This window comes from Gopherus flavomarginatus, chromosome 2, assembly GCF_025201925.1.
Source record: "Gopherus flavomarginatus isolate rGopFla2 chromosome 2, rGopFla2.mat.asm, whole genome shotgun sequence".
Classification (NCBI taxonomy): Eukaryota; Metazoa; Chordata; order Testudines; family Testudinidae; genus Gopherus; species Gopherus flavomarginatus.
Genome location: NC_066618.1, coordinates 228,659,698 through 228,683,875, shown reverse-complemented (window position 1 = coordinate 228,683,875; position 24,178 = coordinate 228,659,698). Strand labels below are relative to the sequence as shown.

General features: G+C 38.7%; 1 protein-coding gene across 1 annotated transcript in view; it reads left to right on the top strand.

The window, feature by feature from the left end:
* Positions 1 to 22,621, top strand: part of ALKAL1 (ALK and LTK ligand 1) — a 50,905-nt gene extending 28,284 nt beyond the window's left edge. The window contains exons 3-6 of the mRNA XM_050942074.1: positions 10,396 to 10,449; positions 17,174 to 17,254; positions 18,889 to 18,965; positions 22,003 to 22,621. Of these exons, the coding sequence (XP_050798031.1) occupies positions 10,396 to 10,449; positions 17,174 to 17,254; positions 18,889 to 18,953 (200 nt within the window). The 3' untranslated portion in view covers positions 18,954 to 18,965; positions 22,003 to 22,621. The remainder of the gene's footprint in view (positions 1 to 10,395; positions 10,450 to 17,173; positions 17,255 to 18,888; positions 18,966 to 22,002) is intronic.
* The last annotated feature ends 1,557 nt before the right edge of the window (positions 22,622 to 24,178 follow it).

Here is a 24,178-nt window from a genome sequence, read left to right as displayed (position 1 = left end):
AGGTTCACCTACAAACTTTTCCAGTCCATAGAGCCATGACCTGAGAAGGCTGAGGACTCATGGATACCAAGTCTCCCCTTTCTCTTTATGGCAAGAAGTCTCCCCTTTCTCTTTATGGCAAGAAGTCCACCAGTCATATCCTAGTGCCCATTTACCTCAGAGAGCTGGTCCTTTTAGTCTTTATGCTCACTGGTCACCAGCCACAAGTTGCAACAAACTAAACATTCCTTTATTACCGCCTAACATTTGAATTCCTAACTTTATTCCTTTTTACCTGAAGTGGGCCTCCATAATGCTGCCAGGAAGGGAAAAAACTCTCCAGATGCTTGCCATTTTGGGCCAACAAATGTAAATTCCTTCCTGATCCCCAAAAAAGAAGTGATTGGTCAGATCTGCAGCATCCTGGAAGCACAGCTCCAGGATACTTCAACTATAGGGAAGGAGATCAGGCCAACAACAGTGTTAAGATGGCCACCAGACACATAGCAGGGGTTTAAATGGAGGGAGGGGGGTGCATGAGAGCCAATAAGCTTCCCTCAACACCCCCTGACTAACCAAAGGCAAAGAATCCCTTCCTCTCAGGCACATCCCCAGGTGCAATTTAAGGCACAAATTTCTCTCCTGTCCCCTTCCCAGGAGTTGGCCATTCCACCTCTGGTCCAACCAAAATTTCTTCTTGCTGAGAAGGAGGGAGGGACATTTTGCTTGTCTCATTGTTTTTGAAGAATTCATCTAGAGATTACTGAAGTGCTACTCTAGACATTATTCAATTTTGCCTTTCACCTTACGTAGTTATTTGCACTGGTGCAAAGTGAGTGTAGAATTCTACCATTCTGATTTGAAATGAGTAACTGTGGAACACAAAATAAAATGCAGTCAAAAAAGTACACACAGGCATACTTAAGTAACTTCTCAGATCAGATTCACTTTAGTGCTGTGTACATGTGTTGGTCTCACAGAGTGACATAATGGGTCAAATTCATCTCTGGTGCAACTCCATTGATTTCAGCAGATTTACCTCAGGGATGAATCTGGCGTATTAGTTTGCGACTAAGTGTACCCACTCAATATAATACATTGTCCTACAACTAAACCTCTATGCTTGTAATGTTAACCTGTTTAGAATTCCTGATTTTTTTTTCAGCTGAACAGAGTGAAATGCGATATTTGTATGCTATGCTTATTTAAAAAGCACCTTAATTTGGGGAAAATACTTTCACATTTATTTTGATATTACATTCCTTTGTTTAGTGTTGGCTTTTTTTTTTTAAATTTAGCATATGACTATTGCTAATAACCAATAACATTTTTGTTTAAAGAAAAGTTTATCATACAAACATCCTATGTTATTTTTCTTGGCTGATTCCTCAGGGAAGTTATATGTGCTGAAATCTGGACAGCACTCGCTGTTATCATGTCACAAAGACAGGATTACAACTTTTGCTTCATGGACACCAAGTCAGAAAACTGGGTTATAAATTATCCACACAGGTAGCAGTAATAGCAAATGGAAAAGAGAAATGCAAGTAAAGTCAGTTTGCATTTTCCTTGTCTGTTCTCTTCTAGCTTTCCTGACTGTGAAAGCCACTGTTGAGTGACTAATTTCTCTACAAATTTCAACAGACCTTGTGTGTCCCCTGCTTGCATGAGAGAGGGGAGCTAAACATCGGAAATCTGGGCTTGGGAAGGCAACAGAAATAGAGAGAGCATTGGTAGGCAGCAGACCTGAAGTATGCTCTTAAAGGGAACTGATTCGAGAATAGCAATGCAGAGGTAAGGGGCCTCCTAATGGAAGCAAGTTAAAGGGACTGAAGTCCCTACCTCTTGGACAGGAGGGGAAATCCAACTTTCTCACACACCCCTCCAACAGAAGAACAAAGAGGAAATTCCACAAATCAGAACTCTAGGACTTGGAACTCCACTATGTGGGAACAACTGGCATAGTAGAATATGGGGCACCATGTTAAGTGTAATTTCTCGCACAAATAGTTGCATATACATGCTGTAAAAGCAGCACTCATGTGCTCCTCTCTCCTGTAGGAAACTGAAGAAAGTCTTCTTCAACAAACTTATTTAATGTTAGAGAGGGAAGAATTTTATGTGCCTGGGGCTAATGGCTTGCTATGTTAATAACTATCAATCATTTGGAGTTGTAAAACATATCCACAAAGAACATCCTAAAAAACAGATGATTTAGCCGGGTGCTGCTTATGAAACAAACACGGGCTATGGCACATTGGGAGAAAGTGTTATTTGGGGCATTTCAAGTTTAATCTCATGTGATTATTATGCAGCTCTAGTCAACTATTTTTTTATTGCATCTTAACACATTAGCAACAACACTGATTAATTCAGAAAATATCCCTAGTTAGGTAACTGAAAAAAACAATAAGTAACTCTTTTAAGAACAATGGGTATATTGTCCCCTTCTGCATAAAGATCGTGGGAGGAGGAAATTAATTCCATAAACTCAGAACTAGTTCCCCATGTGAAGATTCTAAGGCATCAAACCCTGTCGGGGAAGAATTTGGGGCTATACAGTGGGAATCAGGATATGGCCTCATGTCCAAGAGGAAACTGGAGATATCCCTGCAGAGAGAGTGGCCCTCTGTTCTTTATCCCATCTCAATCCTCTCTAAACAGCATCACTTGTCCACAAGCGGCTTTGCTCCTTGTGGGGCTCCTGCTAATTAAGAGTGAATGCTGCTCTGAATGACAATAACATTCAGTGGGAAATTGCTGGAAGTAGTGTGAATTTCTCAGCAGATCAGGATATGCCTCATATGAACCCTTCTCTCCTTCCCTCCACATCCATAACCTTGCAGAACCCTCATTTTATCACCTAGTATTCAGGTGGAAAGGGGAAAAAAAGAAAAACTGTGACAATACCTCCACTACTTTCCTCTGCCATTTTTGGGGCCTTTGCAGAACTTAGCATTGGTGCAAATGGCTGGAACCCTGTGCTGCAGGGGTGTGTGTGATGGAAGTTCAGGTGATGGAAGTTAAGGATGAAGATTGAAGAAACTGGTGCTCCCTCTGCGCCCTCTTGCACTGCCTCTAAAAATATACAAGGATGGTATTTATATATAAATAGGGTGACCAGACGTCCTGATTTTATAGGGACAGTCCTGGTTTTTGGGTCTTTTTTTATATAGGCTCCTATTACCCCTCACCCTCTGTCCCAATTTTTCACATTTGCTGTCTGGTTGCCCTATATATATATATAGTGCTCATGTCAGCGGTGATTGATATTACTAGCGTGAATCAGCCATAGTGCAGGAAAGCATTGTCAGGCTTTGCATACACAATTACACTCCAGTCTTGACTCACATCATGCCCCTACTTTTCTAGTCTTTGGCTTTTTAATGACTCGTTACTGAATAAAGACATTCTGGTACTATATATGTGCGTGTGTGTGTGCACATGTGTGTGTTCATGTAATAGCGCTCCTAACTAGAGCTGGGAGAATAGTGTCCTTCCTTCAATATTATTAGAATTTTCTTGGCCATGTTCATATGCCCTTTGATGCTCACTTCCTATGAACATCAGAAAATTTTACTCAGAAAAAAATCACAAAAAGTGAATTCACTAGCTTGAGTATATGCAGAAGCAAAATGTGGATAAACAAATAGGCAGGACATAAATGCATTCATCTAATAAGGGAACAACAACAATGCCATGTGGCTTGGCTGACAAATCACAACCAATTATCACAGTTTACATTTTGAATATTCTCTATACCTGGAGTAAATATACTGAATACAGATTTATTATACAGCAAATAAACCCACCAGGTTGGTGCTGTGTTCAAAGACATTGCATAAGTAGAAGAGGAAAATAAATTAGTCAAATGCTTCATTGTGAATTAGTCACTACACTTGACTCACAGCTTTCATCCTCCCAAACAGACTTTTATTTGGAGAGCTATAGGAGTGGCCTTTACTTGGTGAATTAAATTAACAGCTCAGTTAGCTCAAAGAGCAGAGAGGAATGATATGCATGAGCATGACTGGTATATTCCATTCAGTAGAGGGCAGTGGTATATAAGTTCATGATATTCTATTGAGCAGACAGTGCTTTTTGTTTTGTTTTGTTTTATTATTGATTTATTCTGAGTCATATACTAAGATGAAACCAGCCAATCCATTTTCACTTGTGGTGTCACCAGTAATAGACCACCCTCAGAAAATGATAAAACATTAGTTAACTTCCTTAAATCTTCATTACGCTACAATCCAGTGCATTGTCATTTTGAATTTCAAACAGATTTGTACTACTCATGGGAAGGAGATCTTCTCTGGGTGTAACATTATCCCTGCTGAGTGTCGAATCATTTCCCATTTATCCTCCATAAAACATAATACACACACCAAACCTTCAAAATAACCCTTCAGTCAATGAGAGTTGTGCACGTTTCTTAACACAAGATATACACAGTGCCTCCTCTTAAACAAAAATAGATATTTCACTTAGGCTGATGGAAACGATGTATATACTAGGTGTGTGTGTGTGTGTGTGTGTACGTTGTGGGGGAGAGGCAGGAAATCTACTAAGTTAACTATGCATTTATTAGTTGCACGAAGGTTTTAGATTGTGAGTATCTGGAGAAAGAAAGAGAGAAGCTCAAAAATAGAACAAAGACTGAAATAGATCTGGGAGGCAACATGGATGGATTGATTTACAAGTATTGAACTAGACAGTTGAGATGAATATTTCCTCATTTAGCAGCCATCATATTTCAGGGAGTTCTATGCCTTCATGTACACTTGCTCCAGGAAGAGGATTTCAGGCCATTTACAAATGTGGGACCCTGGGCAACATGATTCCCCAGAGTGAACTAGAGCCTGAAACTGTCATTAAGGAAAGTGAACACTGTGATATTGTCAGAGGTGAGAGTAAGCCGGTCTGGTCCGGTCTACTGGCAAGAGCCAGTACACCATGCTGGACCGCATGGGCTTCCACAGTGGGGATTGAAAGGACTCTGGGCTGCGGGCAGTCCAGAGCCCTTTGAATCCCAGCCGCGGCTCCGGCGGCCAGGCAGGGGCCAAGGGCTCAAAGCTCCCTGCGGCTGCGGGCAGCCCAGAGCCCTTTAAATCCCGGCCGCGGCTCCAGAGGCCGGGCTGGGGCCAGGATTTAAAGGGCTTGGGGCTCCCCTCAGTGGCAGGAGCTATAGGCCCTTTAAATCCCTGCCCCAGCCCTGCAAAGCTCGGGGTTCCCCCCGGTAGCCGAAGCCCCGGGGCCTTTAATTTGCCCCTGAGCCCCGGGGGGCTCCCAGCAACCTCTTCAGCTGGGAACCCCTGGTTGATTTAAAGGCCCTGGGTCTCCCAGCCACAGCTGGTGCCTCAGGGCCTTTAAATCTTGAGAGGCCACGCCTCTACTGGATGAGGCCACACCTCCCTCAGGACTCTGGCAGTACCGGTAAGTCCTGTAAATTACTTTCACCCCTGGGTATTGTACAACGAGTGCACAATGCACCTAGTATGTAAATATAATTTCTCAGTAACAAACTCAAAATACAATCCTAGCAACAGTCTGCAGGGAATGCAAGAATGTGCAAAGAGGTGTATCCTAGAGTTGCAAGATACCAATACTGCCTGAATAAACTATGCATTAATCTGTGTGGTAAACTAAGGCCCTCCATAGCCATTGTGTCAGGAACTAAAAGGTGACGGTTCCCACAATGTATGATATCCTGCCAGAACTTTCCAGGCTAAATATGATGTCGGAACTGGGTTTTGGCACATAGGGCTGAATAGAGTCCAGCTAGGACTGGACTATGCATTTCCCTTTGGTCACCACCTGAGAGAGTCTGCAGCATTTCCAAAATAATGAATGAGGAAATATTCCTCTAAATTGTCACAGTGAATGATTTGACTAATTAACTTGCATTGGCAATATTTTGTAATTGCTTTTAGCATTGTAACACTTTCTATTTACGTAAATTTGTTTAAATTTGGTGTAGCAAGATCTAGACAATCTTACAATAACTTTGTTTCATTTTGACATTGTAATGTTGTCTTAATTGGCTATCTATGGGCTCTCTAGACATTATGAGATGGTTTTGCTGAAGAAAAGCCCCATACAAATGAATGGTGAATTTCTGTTGTGACAAAGGATGCTACTGAATTTTAACTGTTGCGCATGTTATAGTATGTTTCAAATCAGAATATCTTCTTGGCCATTTTAAAGTTTTATTCCTAAACCAACAAACAAGCTCACTCCACATTAAGGATAAGAGCTTTGCAAAATCTTTTTTACACCCCCCTCTTTATAGTTAAACAATAACAACAAATACAATATAATAAACAGTATCATGAATTGAAATAATCCTTTGGAGAAAATGTTGCTACATGCCAAAATGTGATTTGAGATGACTGAGCATCAAGGTTTATAGCGGAAGAGACAGATTCTCATTCTCTAGCTGCAATACTGGTGCCAGGAAAATACACAAAAAAGAGCTTACATGGAGCTTAAAATACCATAGTTGTAACAGACTTTGAAGTCCAAATATGTGGAAATAAATCCAGTGCTTGTAAACATTTGGTTATTTTTTAAGGCAGATATTCTTAAATTTATATTTTTGTAAGATTACCATTCACAGAGGAGTAAGCAGAGACAATGCTAAATATTTCAATGGAGGGATTCAAAGATAGAAATGATGATTCTGGGAATTTGTGTAAAATCCATGAAAAATATGTTCCTATAAGCAAGGTAAGTGTATCCATTGGGCTCATGACAAGTTGTCATTGCCTCAGTCGGTTACACGAAGTCTAGGTGCCTCTAAACTAGATTAATAGATTAATAGAAAAAATACTCCTGAAACACTAGTGCAGGATCTGTTCCAAACTATTCCTTAGTAATAGAATTAATTTGGCTTCAATAGAACCACAAAATAAAAACCACCTTCTCAGGCATTTCTCCTGAGAAATAGGATGAAACAAAACAGCTTTACATGAAAATGTTTGGTTATATAAGCAGAATGAAATACCCCTTGCTTTCTGTTTGAATAACAATTTATTTAAGACTACTGTGGTAGAGCTGGGAATTGGACTCTAATGTCTGGAATCTTAGTTCAATGCCTTAACCATGGTTATTACTGTTATTTATTATCTATATTAAAGTAGCACGGAGAAGCCCAACCAAGGCCCAGGGCACCATTATGCTAAGTACAGTTCAAACAGAGTAGAAAACAGTTCATGACCTCCTGAGCTCACAAGACAAAAAATGAGAAGGGAGACAGAGGCAGTCATGCACAAAATCTGTGGGGTAGAGCTGAAGAAAAGCCTAGCTCTCAATTCCCGTCTGGTACTTTAACCACAAAATCATCATTCCTGCCCCAGGCATCAGAGCAATTGTAGAACAGTTCTAGCACCACTACTTCAGCCTTAGTAATTTTCATGACAATCACCACCTGTGGAGGGGGAAAAGAGGGGCAGGATTTCCCCGTCATGATTAATTATCTAAAGGGGATTAGACATCCAAGATGAGAGATCCCACTGAAACCAAGAAAGAAATCCCTAAGTAAAGAAGATTTCTTATGATTATTAATTGAGATTATACTAGAGATGGAACTCTTGCTTATATAATACAAGTACATGTCATTATAATTCATTTGTAACTTTGTCTATCAATATAAAGGAGAAATGCAAGATTATAAATCTATGCACAAAATATTGCATCATGTATGTTCTATATCTGAACATAAATGGCTTAGTATCCTATACCCATATATATGTGATGTTTAAATAGTACTTTGATTGTATTTGACCTCCCTATGCCACATTCTCTTTATGTTCAAAGAGTAAAATATATATGCTGCTTACCCATATACAATTTTCATTTGCATCTTCCACCCATAGGATACTATTCTGCTGTAGCTGAGCCTAGTGCAGCTCCATAGTAAGCATAATTTAAGCAAAACTTTGCAAATACAGATCATTTCTACTACACAATGCTGTTTCCCCTTCATGAAATGAATATGCATCTAAGGTATTTATCTTGCTACATGAGCATCCTTTAAAAGGTGATGCATATCATGTGAAATGTTACTAAAACTGTTAAAAAGAGCTGGTTGCAAGCCTGGCTAAACTAGCCCAGAGATCTTGTCTTGGGAATTTTACACCAACTTTTGGAAGCTTACTCCTTGTCAGGATTCTGCTTCGGCTTCTGTTGTTGGGTCCATAGTATACAGTCTATCAAGCAAGAGCTTAATTTAATTTAATTTAAAGTCCTTTGGGAATATGGTGGGGTTTTGGTTTGTTTGTTTGGTTTTTGGTCCTTTAAATCCTGGTGGAATTTGGTGATCTTTGGTGTTGGGAATTTTGAAAACATGCCTGCTTTTAAAACTGAGAAGACTTGACTAAAAAGATGGGAATTAACTCTCTTAACAATAGTACCATCGTGCTGACTCTCATTGTTAGCCTCATAGTCTGGTCATGCTGCCTTAAAATTGAGAACTGTTGCAGAGTATAAGTTACTGTTGCTCCTCTAGTGCTACCAGTTAGTTTCAGGTAGAGTTGCTGATGTTAGCAGGTGCAGTTGGGAAAATGCTATCAAAAAAACCCGAGACTATTCACATGTTTAATACAAATTAATTTCAGCTGTGCTTGTGGCGTGTGTATGTGTGTGTGTTCACTTTCTGTGAATATTCTAGTGCAGGGGTAGGCAAACTATGGCACGGGTGCCAAAGGTGGCAAGCAAGCTGATTTTCAGTGGCACTCACACTGCCCAGGTCCTGGCCACCAGTCCGGGAGGCTCTGCATTTTAATTTAATTTTAAATGAAGCTTCTTAAACATTCTTAAAGCCTTATTTACTTTACACACAATAATAGTATAGTTATATATTATCAACTTATAGAAAGAGACCTAAAAACGTTAAAATGTATTACTGGCATGCAAAACCTTAAATTAGAGTGAATAAATGAAGATTCAGCACAACACTTCTGAAAGGTAGCCGATTCCTGTTCTAGTGAAATGAAAGTAAAGGCCTTTTTCACATTTCACTGAGAGTAATTTTAACCCCCCTGAAATTTCATGAAAATAACCTCAGTGCACTTAGGGAGAAATGAATTGGCCAACCAATGAAATCCATGTCAGATCAGGCTCAGATTTTCCAAGGCATCTATGGCAGTTAGATGCCTAAGTCTCATTAAAATTCAGTAGGATTAGGGGACATAAATTCCTTTGAAAATCACAACCTAAAAATAGAGTCCCTCCTCACCTCTGCTCCCCTTCAGCCAAAAAAACCCCAAAACCAAAATCCCTAACCAGAGTCACTAACAATTTATTTTGACAGATTGCTGCCACCTTCCAATCTATTAAAGGAAACTTGCTTTCTGTCATTAGTTTAATAGGAGTTAATTCAGATCAGATCTGGATTCATTGCTGATAATATAACAAAACTCAGGTAGAGCCATTTCCTGTTGTTTGTCTGTGGGAACTGGGTAGAGAGTAGCATAAGAATACAGAGACTTTAACACTATATAAACAAGAAAGAAACAGCTTATAGTGCCTAGACATGTTTAGTGACAAGTCCATAATGTTAATTCCGAATTTGTCTACTTATTAGCATTCATTTTGTGATCCAAGTATTTACTATCTGATACAATGATATTTAAAATGTAAATTGAGTGATGTAGAGGTATAAGGAATGCATGATGGAGAAGGGGCAAGATCTAACCCCTACTGACATCAGGGGGAAAGCTCCATTTACTTTGATGGGAATTTAATCATGTTCTAGGTGCATTATGGAGTGTTTCCCCCTTCCTCCAAAGCCGCAAGTTCTAGGTATCTGAAGAACAAGATACTGTATTTGGCTTGTATCTATCTAGTTTTCTATATGGCCCCAGTCACTGTGGTACCTGAGTACTTATGGTGTAGCACAGCATTCCTGTGTTTAGATTGTGGTCTTTCTAAAAAAGTATGGTTTAACTCTACCAAAAGATATGGCTTTAATTAATACAGGAATTAGCTCAATGGTCTGAGCATTGACTTGCTAAACCCAGGGTTGTAAGTTCAATGCTTGAGGAGGCCACTTAGGGATCCAGGGCAAAAATCAGTACTTGGTCCTGCTAGTGAAGGCAGGGGGCTGGACTCCATGACCTTCCAGTTCTAGGAGATAGGTATATCTCCTATTATTATTATACTGGGTGAAATTCTATGACCTGTTTTATGCAGGAGGTCATACTAGAAGATTGTAATGGTCTCTTAATCTATCAACCTATGAATTATTTGGAAAAAATATTGAAGCTAATTTAATAAACTATATGATATCTATGAAACTGAGAATGCTTACTAATATGGGAGGTTATTGTGTGCATGTACAGCATATTTGTGTGCACATTATTCTCAGTTCATTATAATAAAAGTATCATGTGTATAATTTTTTTTCTTCAGAAATATTTCCAAGAGATTCCAATTTAAAAGACAAGTTCATAAAACACTTTACAGGTAAGGACAACCCTTTCCTTAATTTGTGTACATGAGTATATTCTAAACAGGCATGAAAAACTAGTTACATAGCTAATATTCTTCATGTCTGGTTCTGAATTTAACACCTGTGAAATTAAATTGAGGCTGGAATTTTCAAAAGAGAAAGTCCAGTCCGCATATTTCACTGGATTTAAATGAACAACTTGCCAGTGCTATTGATGAACTGAATATATCCATATACTGCAAAATATATATATATATTTGCAATCTGATATGAGGAAAATGAGGTATACATGAATGTAAATCATATCTGCTTTCTCTTGATAATATTTTGAAAAGTCACCTTGAGTTCATCTCTAATTTTACCCTATTCTGTCTTTGACCAGTTATGTCAGAGCTATCTTACTGTTCTTATTTTCAACTTCATTAGTATTATGGCTGTTTCTGAACTATGTTTATTATTGATAGGTAGGCTCAGAAAGCTTTATTTTTTATTGATTAAATGTTAGTAAACATCAATTTCACTATACACACAAACCGATGACAAAATATTTCCATCAATGATAATTGAATTGCAAATAGGCAAAATAGGGAAAATGCTACCTGAGAACTTATTAGAGTCAAAATGCAGTGATTTAACCTTTTGAATTAGGTTTATTACAAAAGAACTAGCAAATGAGTAGTAAAAACAGGTATGATTTGTTGATTTAAAGATTTAAGTGTGTAAATTTTGACATGTGATGTTGACAATTTGTGTTTTAACAGATTATAAAGCTTAAATGTTTTGAATTTCAGTCATTACATAATTGTGACCACACCATAATTTTATGTAACTGAACATTTAATCAATACAAATCTAAAAAAATGCTTAAAATAACTTAAAATAAATATCAATATTATCTGTCAAAATTTAAAAAATTGAATTCTGCCAAGTTTATTTATAGGCAATTCTTTGTCACGTATCAGCCTAAAAGTTAAGTGCCTCTTATCTCTTTTCTTCTTATGTTCAATCACACACATGACCATGATTGATATGTAAATATCAAAGTTTATTTTGAAGAGCAAAAATAAGTACTATAGAATGCAATTTCTCAGTGGAAGATACCGTACCCTCTGAATATAAACAATAAGAACTGCCTGATAACAACATGTTTCTGTCCCCTTCATTCCTGTTTCCCATTTCCCTCTCCCTCCCCCACCCCCACAAATGTTCAGGAATTACGGGGTAGGAGAATATCAGATGAGTGGTGATGGTGAGAGACCTGTAGAGGAGTGCTCGTGAACATTATGGGGCACAGTGGACTTCAGAACAAGAGAAATGGAACAAAAGAGAGGAACAGGAGGTTGGAGGGGAAATAGCAGCAACCAAATGAATTTGGAGAGAAACCCCAGGCCTGTGGGGAGGAGAACAAGATGCAGCTTAGGGCAGGAATGAGCTGCAAAGAGGCGACTGGAGAGGATACTGGGAGATGAGGAAGTCCTGGAGGGTAAGGAGGAGCAGGAGATATGACTCCAGGTAGCAGAGAGATGAGATGTAGCTCCAGCCAAAGTGGAAGGTGACTCAACTAGGTGATATAGAGGATTCTTTGCAAGGGTAGAAGGAAGTAGAGGGGCAGCAGGATGGACTGAGAATATGGGAGAAAGGAGGGGGAAGAGTAGGAGAAGAGACAAAGGGAAACACAATAAATTCAAAGTTCTGTAGTTCCCAAGTGCCACTATCATGTTGTAAAGGAATCCAGCTGTTCTACGCTTTTTTTGGCTGAATAGAAAAATGTACATTCAACTGATAACCAAATCCTCTTAGACTAATTCTTCCTTAGTTGTTCTTAAACTAAAAACCTATATCTACCTCTTTGTTGAAAGATTTAGTTGAGTCAGATTACAATTTTACCCCTGCTGGACAGGGCCTGCCACCAGCAGCTTTAATTTTCAGTGTCTCTTGTATTGTTCTGGATACTACTGATGTTGAGAAGCTGGCTGTATTTTAAAGAATCCTTATTTACGTTGCAGGAACAAACCATCCCAATGTGTAGAAAGCATAGTAAATATGGCAGGTGACCAGCTTGGCTTAACAGTGAAATCCTTGCTGATCTTAAATGCAAAAAAGAAGCTTACAAGAAGTGGAAGAGTGGACAGATGACCAAGGAGGAGTATAAAAATATTGCTCAGGCATGCAGGAGTGAAGTCAGGAAGGCTAAATCACACTTGGAATTGCAGGTAGCAAGAGATGAAGGGAAAACAGTGGATGTGTTATTCCTTGACTTTAGCAAAGCTTTTGATATGGTCTCCCACAGTATTCTTGCCAGCAAGTTAAAGAAGTATGAACTGGATGAATGGACTATAAGGTGGATAGAAAGCTGGCTAGATCATTGGGCTCAATAAGTAGTGATCAATGGCTGCATGTCTGGTTGGCAGCCAGTTTCAAGCAGAGTGCCCCAAGGGTCGGTCCTGGGGCTGGTTTTTTCAATATCTTCATCAATGATCTGGAAGATGGCATGGACTGCACTCTCAGCAAGTTTGCAGATGACACTAAACTGGGAGGAGTGGTAGATACACTGGAGGGTAGGGATAGGATACAGAGGGACCTAGACAAATTAGAGGACTGGGCCAAAAGAAACCTGATGAGGTTCAACAAGGATAAGTGCAGAGTCCTGCACTTAGGACTGAAGAATCCCATTCACTGTTACAGACTAGGGACTGAATGGCTAGGCAGCATTTCTGCAGAAAAGGACCTAGGGGTTACAGTGCATGAGAAGCTGGATATGAGTCAACAGTGTGCCCTTGTTGCCAAGAAGGCTAACGACATTTTGGGCTGTATAAGTAGGGGCATTGCCAGCAGATCGAGGGATATGATCACTCCCTTCTATTCGACAATGGTGAGGCCTCACGTGGAGTACTGTGTCCAGTTTTGGGCCCCACACTATAAGAAGGGTGTGGAAAAATTGGAAAGAGTCCAGCAGAGGGCAACAAAAATGATTAGGGGGCTGGAGCACATGATTTATGAGGAGAGGCTGAGGGAACTGGGATTGTTTAGTCTGCAGAAGAGAAGAATGAGGGAGGATTTGATAGCTGCTTTCAACTATCTGAAAGAGGGTTCCAAAGAGGATGGATCTAGACTGTTCTCAGTGGTAGCAGATGACAGAACAAGGAGTAATGGTCTCAAGTTGCAGTGCGGGAGGTTTAGGTTGGATATTAGGAAAAAACTTTTCACTAGGAGGGTGGTGAAGCACTGGAACGGGTTATCTAGGAAGGTGGTGGAATGTCCTTCCTTAGAGGTTTTTAAGGTCAGGCTTGACAAAACCCTGGCAGGGATGATTTACTTGGGAACTGGTCCTACTTTGAGCAGGTGGTTGGGCTAGATGACCTCCTGAGGTCCCTTCCAACCCTGATATTCTATGATTCTAGGATAAGTGAGTTGCCTTGGTGTATCATGGGTGGTGTTTGCAAAGATAAGAACAAATAAAAAAAAAGTAGGGTGGCCTGAATGACTTAAAATGCATATACTCAAAACACAGTTACATACAAATCAAGTTATTTTTTATTTGTAAATAAAATAATAACTCTGAGAAGCAGAAAGCTCCTTCTTTCTCTCCTTCTCTTCCTCTTCTCTTTAACCCTTTAAGCTTTCAGTCATTTCAAGCCGCCTTAATCACCTTCAGAGTTAGTTTAATAAAATGACTTTGTTTTATCTTATTCTGTTCCACTGTGCCAAAGTCCACCCTTTTTCACTAGAAATCCATTTCCATCTGTTAAAATATCTTCAGATTCTGAAGTTCTTCTACCAATGGATTAACAGCAAAATTCAGCACAATCTTCCCTAACCATTCAGCCTTTCCTTCTAACTCTTTCATATGCCTCTGTAAATTCACCTCTTTCTACATCATTGTGAGATTTCTTTAAAAATTAAAATTGGTTTTGAACATATTTGTACTGGATATTTCATACCGATATTTAGAGGCAAAAGGCAATGCTTCATAGAGTTTGCTACCTCAGTACTGTCTCCTTCACTCAGGGACAAATGTTCACAAATCTTCAAGCTAAGCATAGTTTAAGGGTAATTCTAGAGTTCCTGATGATTGTGGAATTTTGCAAAATTGCATCTGCACATAATGTGCTCTATCACCTGAGGCCTTAGAAACCAATAAAGACATGGCTTTGATCATACACACTGTTATTACTTCCTAACTGGTTTATTGCAAGGCTGTGTACCTGGACTTGAAAACATGAGCCCTGATAAAATTACAAATGGTGTGGAATATAGTAGCACATCTCAGAAATACAGACTGGAACCAGCACATGATCCTGTACTTCACTAGTTTCCTATAGAACAATGGGTCAAATCGAAGGTCTTGGTCCATATTTTTAAGGCTCTAAATGATGGGGCTCAGGTTACATAAAGTATTGTCTCACCCTGTGGAATCTCCTTCACTTTTCACTCTTCTCAGGAATGGTAGAATTGTCTACTTTGAGTGAAGCAAGTGTGAGAGGAGAGAAGGATTTTCTAGTACCCAGTTTTGGAATTCACTGTTGAAGAAACTAAGAGTGAATGCAAACCTTACTACTGTCCAGTACACATTAAAAAACCAAAAACAAACACGCATAAAACCACCACCAGCAAAAGTCTTCAACTTTGCTTTCCTGTGTAGCAGTGCCTAACACACCCGTTTTATTTATTTTAAAACAATAAGAACTAAAAATACTCATAAGAGTTCTTTTTTGGAGAGGGAAAAAAGAAAAATGTCACTTGACTGATGTTAGTCATATTGTTTAACATTAACTGCTCAAATACAGTATAAGAACTTAGATGAAACAGAAATCATACCTAAAACAGAGTACATTGGTCAAAAACAGTAGTGAAAAATATCCATGAATACTACAGAACATATGACCAGAATACAGAAGTTAGCGATAGATAAAGACCTAAATAAGGCCTGATCCCAAATCCCTTAATCATTTGAGTCCATTTCTATATGAGTAGTCTCATTGAAATTAGTGAGACTACTTACCTCAGTAAGAATTCCTTGCATGAATAGGGAAAGATGGATTAGCCCATAGAACACGTAGTCTATCCATGTAATCCAGGATTATTCTCTATGGTATATTTTGTAATGTTCCCAATTTACATTTTAAAGGTCTCAAGTAATGGGGCTACTTTCCTTGAAAGACCATTCCACAACTTTAGTAGATCTCACCATCAGTAAATTTGTCTTGAAATTAAGTCTAAATTTTCAATATCTTAATTTCATCCTATTATTCCAAATTATAATCCTGTTTGCATCACCGTAAATAACATGAGCCATTGTACAGACATATTCATTGTTAGTTTTAGGGCATGCGGAAAAATAATCAACATTTTTTTCATAGTCCATATGCTTCCAAATTAAGAAAAATATTCTACACATCAAATATGCCAGGAGATTATGCTCAGTTTAAATGTTGAATAAGTACTGTAAGTAAGATTCTTGGCCAATAAACACATTAAATAAAATAAGGGTTTAATTTAAAACCCCAGATGTTCCCTAATATAACAATCAATTTTAAAGACTTTACTTTTGTTTCATCCCACATGTGTGTGTGTGTGGGGGGTGGATAACCATTTTTTCAGGTATTCCTATCACCCTCATCTGACTTCCTTGCCTATTAGTTACTTTGGGGCTATTTTGATTCATTTTCGCTAACTCTTGAGCCAAGTGCTGAAGTCCTCCTCAGTTTCAGCATATTTGTGCCATGCAAACAGAAGACACTGACTGTATGCCCAGACTAGGAAGCACAGCTAGGGTGATGTCATGGATCCAAAATAGCAGAGGCAAACCAGTTACTTTCCTTTGGGCCTAACTCTGAAACATAGTGGGCGGTTGAGGATGCATAATACTTTGCAAGAGGCACTTAGTGGCCAATCCTGCAAGTTGCTATCTTATTAAAACAGTTTAATAAAACAAATCCTTAAATAAAATAAAAAAGTCTCCATGCAGCATCTAGAGCAAATTGAAATTGTAGACTAATTACTTTAGCTTTGCTGGACTTGGGAACTTTATTTGTTTAAAATGCTGCTCTTTAGAGATAAAAATTATAGCAGCCAAACAATAAACTACATCATATGTATTCCTTTTGCGTTAGACTACTGTATATTGAGCTAAGTGGCCACTGTGGTAGCTACACAATTTGATTTTTTACTTCACTGGAAATTTTACTCCTGGCTTTGGACTTATTTCTGGGACTTCAAGACAAAGAGTTGTTTCACTTTCAAAGAACTGCATTTCAGACACATAGAACATGATCATATCAGTGAAAGAACATATGATAGCACTTCATTACAGTGACTAAAGAGATAGTGTGTTAAACAGAAAAAAAAAAAAGGAAATAAGGGAAAAAGGAATGATAAAAATATATTGACTTTGGAATTTAAAATTACTCACCATCTCCACACCAATTTATAGATAGCTGTCTTTCTGTTATCTTGTGGCATCATAATCAGATTACAATGTAATTGTTTAAATTGTATTAACAGCTTAAGCATAATTATATTAAGGCTGTAAAACATTAGCAGTTGTGGGATGGCTCAGACTTGCTTTTTTCTACCTGTAATGTCTCAGGCATACACAGATCTGTTTCTGAAGATTGTGTTTCATCCAGAAGAATGTTGGAGCAGGGGGATTTATATACACGTGAACCAGCTATCACACAGGCTTTGAAATACTCAAACATTTTCTTTTGTCGCTAACTCCTGTTTGTTATCAAACAGGGCCAGTCTCATTCTCAGCTGAGTGTAGCAAGCATTTCCATCGACTCTATCACAACACAAGGGACTGTTCGACACCAGCATGTAAGTAACAGATTAAATGATTTTTAGCTCTAACAGCAGTTTTTTTCCATTTATAAATATGCTTGTTTTGGCTTCTAAGGGCATATCTTCACTATGTAGACTATGCTAGCATATCTCTGTAGTGTAGATGCAGCTGACACCAACAGAAATGTGTGTTCTGTTGGTGCAGGAACACCATCTCCCCAAATGAAGTTAGCTGTATTGATGGATGGCCTCTTCTGTTAACATAGTTGTGTCTACACTGGGGGTTATGTCGGCATAGCTACATTAATTGGGATGTGTGTTTTTTCAACTCCCTGACCAGTGTAGCTATGCTGATATAACTGACATAACCAGGCCTAAATGTGTGCCATTCCAGGCCTGATCATGACCTTTCCTTATACTCAGTCCTCACTCCATGGAAAATACAATGGGTCTGATTTGTCTCTCTCTTTCATTGGTTTTAAACTTGTGTAATTCCATTAACTTCTGTTTAGATGCTCCTAAATAAGACTAATGTAAGTGAGAAGAGAACCAGGCCTCTGGAGAATGGATACATTGTAGCAATAAAATGCCAATTTTTTAGAATAATTTTCTGTAATTACATACACACCTTAAAGAATGAAAGCCAATCAACTGCCAATTTTCAATTGGTTTTTGCAAATAAAAATAATTCCAGCAAGAAGAGAACTATTGCTTTTACTGTTGACAGATTACAGGTCCAGTCCTACAGTCCTTACGGAGCTAAAATTCCCATTTCAAGTCAATGGGTCTTTTACCTGAATAAGGACTTCAAGGCCAGCTGCGAAATCTGTGTGAAAGCATTGTTTAAGAATTTTTTTATATAAATAATGTACTAGAAGGGGGAAAAAATGGAAGCTGACTGGCAATCAATAGCACTGTTTGTCTACATCATTTAAATCTATTAGTCATGCAAAACCTCTCACATCCAGACATATGACATCATTCTGCAAAGTAGAGAACACTTCTTGTGAGGTGTTGACAGCTCAAGTCCCATCGAACATTAGCCCCTCATAGAATCTGACCTTCAAACAGGACAGAGCAGCCAAGTCCCAACTTGATGCAGTAATACTAGGCCCTAGTTCTCCAATCCTTATGCTGAGTAGAAGTGGGAACATAGAAATCCAGGCCTGATCCTGTAAAGAATAAATAATAAGTTTGTTCGTTGTAATAGAATTACTTCCTCTTTCCTGTAGTGTATAGGAATTGAATAATATCCCTTTAATTGGTATGTGACCTCACTATCTTCTGTCTCATAAGACACTAAAACCCTGCCAAAACAGGGTTTATATATGACGTTGCATGTTATGTATATTTATTATGTAAAAGTATTTGGATTCACAGAGCCATGTGATCCTTCATATTATATAGATTTTGTAAGGAGCAAAAGACAAAATCTCTCCTCTTCTTTAATACAATCATGTATCATAGGTGTGTGATGAAAAGCAAAATTGTGATAAGCTACTGGTCTAATTTTGAAACCAGCACAAATCATTTCATGTATTTCTAACAGAAAATTTTTCATTGTGTAGTTCGCATAAACCTGGTTCCCACTCTGAATATTAATGTTGTTCACCCAGAATACATGGCAATTCCAATTGTTTATTATTATTGTGAATGATTTTATTTTATAGATTACAAAAGGTGTGCAAGATTACTAACAAGGTTGGCAATGAGCCCTTTATGTACACAATCCTAGAAAATTTGCTGTGTAAGTATCCTTTTTCTTCATCTGATCCTTGCTTACTGTATGACCTGGTAATTTGCTTGATACCTTTCACCTGTTATCTAGAAAACAAACAGAAATGTGGTAGTGTTTATAACCTGCTGCTTTGTTATTAATGTACTCTATTTTTGTGCCACACTTTGAATTTTTCACTTTCTGGAGGTAGCACATTAATGTACAGACTTGTCCTGCATCTGTTATGCATGCTCCACATTAGCTCGTGGCTCCACATGATGTTTCTGGCACTAAAGAATTATGGCTGAGATGACCCACTTCCATAAAAATATCTGAGAAGGAATCTGGAAAGGTGGGAGAGGGCAGGGAATCTGTGAAGTTCCCTCATAGTATTTTTTCTAGATTCTTCCTTCAATGTGGCAGGGTTTGCTCCTCCATGGAAAAAACAAACAATTTCCAACTCACAATTGCCCTGATGTCTGTGAAGATCTCAGGTGGGATAGAATCCCTTAAAGGTACAGTGCAAAATGTCCTATGCCTTAGCACCAGATCCAGGGCCATCTATAACCCCAAAATCTGCCCCTGGGAACAGCCATGAAGGAGGTGGACTTTGTGGAAGTGGAGGTGTTAGGGAAGCATAGAAAACATAATACGCTATTCTCGGAGCTGAAGTTAAATATTTTAGATCGATCCCCCTCCCCCAGTGTACCAGGCCTAAAGACTCTCAGAAGGATGTTTAGAATGTTCAGACTTTTCATGCTGATTGTTAAAAAAAACTCTAGAGTTATCATAGCTAATAAATGTCAAAAGCTGGGATATTTGTTTATTTAAATATCTTCTGCTGGTGTTAACTTCTTACTACACCCAAATAATGCTTGCAAAGAAGTTAACACAGGGTAGCATGATTTCTGAAAACGTTTTCCCTTAAAACTGTAGTGATAGCCTTAAGAGTTAAGAAACGGTGTCTTTTTTTGGTATCAAGACCTCAGTTCAAATGGAAAGGGAACAAGGAAAGAAGAGCAGGATAAAAAACAGCTGATTTGATTCCCAAGTGAAGATGGGAAGATCCAAGGTGCCCAGCAGCGAGGGAGGGAAGTTTAGAAAAATATAGCAATATTCTAGTGAAGAAATGAGACAACTCTTTCTTTTATCCCTGTATTTTTTATTTTCTTCATTTAAACCAGAGTCATCACTGTCTCGAGATGCTTTGCACCACTGCCACAGCACACCACTGATTGTAGCCCATTGTCTCCTCCCTGTGACTTCAAGCAGGTGTCTTTCCTAACATCTCTCTTCTGTGTATCTCTATTTTTTATTTTCTTCCTGTGTGTTTCTACAATATTTATCTTCCCCTCTTCGCAATTCTATTTTTCTTTTGTTTCCTGCTCTTTGTCTCTTACACTATGTCTCACTGGTCTATTTTCCTCCCTCTCCTTCCTCTTCTCTGCCTCATCTTCCCTCCTCCACATCATTTTTTACCCCTCCAGCTCACTCTGTAGGATTCCCACAGACAGTTCTATGTTCCCATTTTTCTCTTCACATGCTCTTCCAACTGGAAGAGCTGAAGACGTTTGCTGTAGCCTCAATGAAGTTCTATTCCCCAGAAAGTTTACTGCCTTCTGCTTTATCCTAAAAATCAGGGTAAGGAGATCAGAAGTGGCTCCTGATTTAAGGACCCAGCTGTTCTAATTCACTTGCCAAATGGATAGAAAATGAAGAGCTGATTTGGAAGTTGGAAGGGCAGGCAATGTGAGCAGCTTCCCACTCATCATGTTCTCTTTAACATGCATTTGGGCTTTCTTTAAAAAAAACCAAAGTAAAGGTTAGAGGAAAAAAGTAATACAGGAAGGCAGTAGAAACATGGTCTGAGTCCTCCTTGCCTCCCTCTCCTCTCCCATGTTCTATCCTCCTGCAGGGGAGATAAGAGCCTGAGTGCCTGCTCTGTGCGCCCCTTTTTTCAACCCTAATATCTTACAGCAGCTGAGGCTTTTCTCTTGGAGGGGGCAAGAGGTATGTTTGACCCACCTTTCTCTACCCTACTTGCTACCCATTATGCAATGGGCAGAGTCTTTGTTTGCTCCCTCGCCATCTGTCTTGGCAGCAGTGGGCAGGACTGGTGCTTCTCCTTACCCCATTAGTTGAGGATTTAATTGGCATGATTGATTCTTCCCCTCCTGTTGGCTCAATAAGATCAGAGGTAGTGCTCCCTGGAGCAGCTGACAGAGCACCAAAATTATTATTGTTCCTGTCTCCCTTGTAGGACCTATTCCTTGTGTTACATCGGAGAGAGCCCTTTTGGGTTCCTTCATGGCATCAACAGCAGGTCCAAACCTCACCTAGATATTTAAGTACCTTTTCACCTCCTAATATAAAAATAGGCCCATTTTAGGATGTAAGTGACCTTGATAATTTTGTTTAACCAAAACAGCAACTGTGATACAGGGGAAGCTTGTTCTTCCCCCTCCTTTACGTGCCCTGGGAGAAAAGGGTGGAATGGTATTTGTACATTATGGTTCAAGTTTTCCTTTGGAAATCCCAAGCTTTCTTTCCAAAGGTGTACTACACCAACTGTTCCAGGAAGGGATGTACAAGGGTTTCCTCTGCTTCCATTTCAGGACCATGGAGAAGTCTAGTGATGTGATACAATATGTGTAGATTGCCTGCTAGGTGACCTGCTAGCTTGATTAGAAAAATAACAACACTGTGAGACATTTAGGAACATAGTTTATATGAAGGATGCTCACGTGGTTGCAATTACAATCTTTATAGTTTTGTCTAATTAAAGTTACTGTGGTTTGTTGCAGAATGGGTAATACACAATGGTACTTGGGAGTGGCAATAATAAAGATTTTTAATGGAAGCCAATGTATAGAAATTCATTTGTACTATATGCATGGGAAACTTTCTTGAAAGGTCCACGGCACCACAGAGTTAATCTAAAGGTTTCTTCAAATCTAGAGGTTTCTTTAGTTCACACAAAATTTGTAATTTGTAAACGGATTTGGATTAAGTGGACTGCATTAGTGTTGCACAGCTCTAAAACTAGGTATGCTTCTTCTTCTTGCAGTCCTTTCTACTACAAGAGAACTCTGATTTGCCGAGAAAGTGCCTTGAAATCTTCCCCAAGATAATAGAAAAGACATCTGGTATCTTTTTGATTTACAAGCATTGTTTTATTACTAGATGCATTTTATTTTCATATGTTGGACATTCCATATTTGTGTGAAGAAAACATTATTTTATTTTAATTTGTAAATTTGTTGCCTATAGCTCAAATAAGCCAATTATTTAAATATATTGTATATAAAGAATAATAATATACTAATTAAATATTATCATATGCAGAGAGTTGGCTAGTTTTTGCCGTTGGTTATCTTGTTTCATTGTATTTACACCATTTTGCTCAGGCTCTTACTTTCATTATTTGCACTAACTTGAAATGCAAAAGTCTATGTAACTGAAATCTGAATAAGCTGTAAGTGGGATGTTCTACTTTCAGTGGAAGATATTGTATATTCTGAAGCTTTGTTAATATATATACATTATATATTATTGCGCATAAGAAAATAATTCCCAGAAATGCACCTTGCTTTCAGGAACATTTGTATAGCTATTCTGGATGATCATCAGTTACATTTGTACTGGCACTTATGGAAAGAGTTGCAAATAATGTAAATACTATAAAAGACTGGAAGACTGCAATGCAGTTTTGGTGGAATAAAGAATATAAAAATAACCTGTCTCTAAGTTGTTTTTACTGACACCTTAGATGGAGTTGGAACTTACATCTAAAGTATTATGTTATCTCTATAGTAACAGAACACTAATGTAATGCTGGAGAACTTGAAATAACATTCTGTTAAGAGATCTAACCCTTGATTTTACATAGCATAGGACTTTCACAAAGTTTGCTTCCTAAGAGCTAAATTATGCCCACGCATTCAGTTTGCAGCTGATTAAAGATGTGAATGTGAGTACAGAATGCATCTATAGTGCACAGTGAACACAGCACCTAGTAGAGGGCTAAAAGATATGGTCCACAACAGTAGAAACATTTTCACAAAAGTAATGTCAGAGATCAATATGCATGTGCTACAAGGGACATGCTAAGGAGGTACAAACCCAGCTGGCAGCCACCCAAAACAAGTGCAAGGCACCACAGCAAGCTGAAGTAAGGACAGTGCACTAGGCCAGTTCAATACGCCATCCTGCCCTAGAAAAGCACGATTTGTATTACACAGAGTATACCACACTGCATATATATGTTTCTGCTGCTGCTCTGAAGCCTCTTGTACATAGTATAAGAACTTGGACAATAATATGACAAGTTCTGAGATTTTTTCTAAAATATTTGAACTACCACATCTTTCTTTGATGATTGAGCAGCTCCAGCAATTAAGTAACATTTGCTCTTCCTTTATAAATTCATGTTATTGTTGTTTCTCAAACTTTTTACCATCACATTCCACTTTTCTCAAAATGAAGAAGAGATCAGGCCCTGACCTGTTGTATAATGGAGACAATATTCTTATTAACGAAGTACTGAACTATAAAATTCTAGGAGGTTTTCCCTGAGATATTTCAGTGAGACAGATGGGCTTCCTTCTGTGCACATACCTTCTCTAGTAGTAGAAAGACTACTACTGAAATTGGACCATGATCTCCTAGTTTTCCAAGGAGCAATGAGGCAGGATGGGAGGGAAACTGGGTGATCCCAAGAGTTCTGGGGTCAAAGAATAAGGGGGGATCAGAGGCTCATGGGGGATACCTTTCCCCACTCCAGTCAGTTCTCAGAGAGCTTCCATGCATTCATACTGTTCTGTTTACCTGCCTACCAGCAAGGCCCATAGGTTGCCTTTTTCTCCTTTTCAGTGGCTCCATATGGCTGAAAGCCGTGAGACCAAAAGAGAAAAGACATGAGTTTCTGCATCATAACCATGAGTAGGAAGAGTCACTGCAGGAAAACCTTGCCAAACCCCTGCTGGATGCATAATATCCAAGGTCATTTCAAACATGTGGACACACACACAATTTAAAAGAAAATCCCATGCAATTTCTTATTTTCAGGCTGAAGAAGCCTGATCTGGGCTATTTAATGTCATTCTTGGCTAATCTATAATAATATAGTAATTTGAAGGTCTGTAACTAAATCATAAGCTTTGTCGCCCCATGATAGGAGGTAAAGACCCTTGTCCTTGACTGTCAGGGAAATGGTTAATTGTCTTTCCGTAGGAAAGGGCACA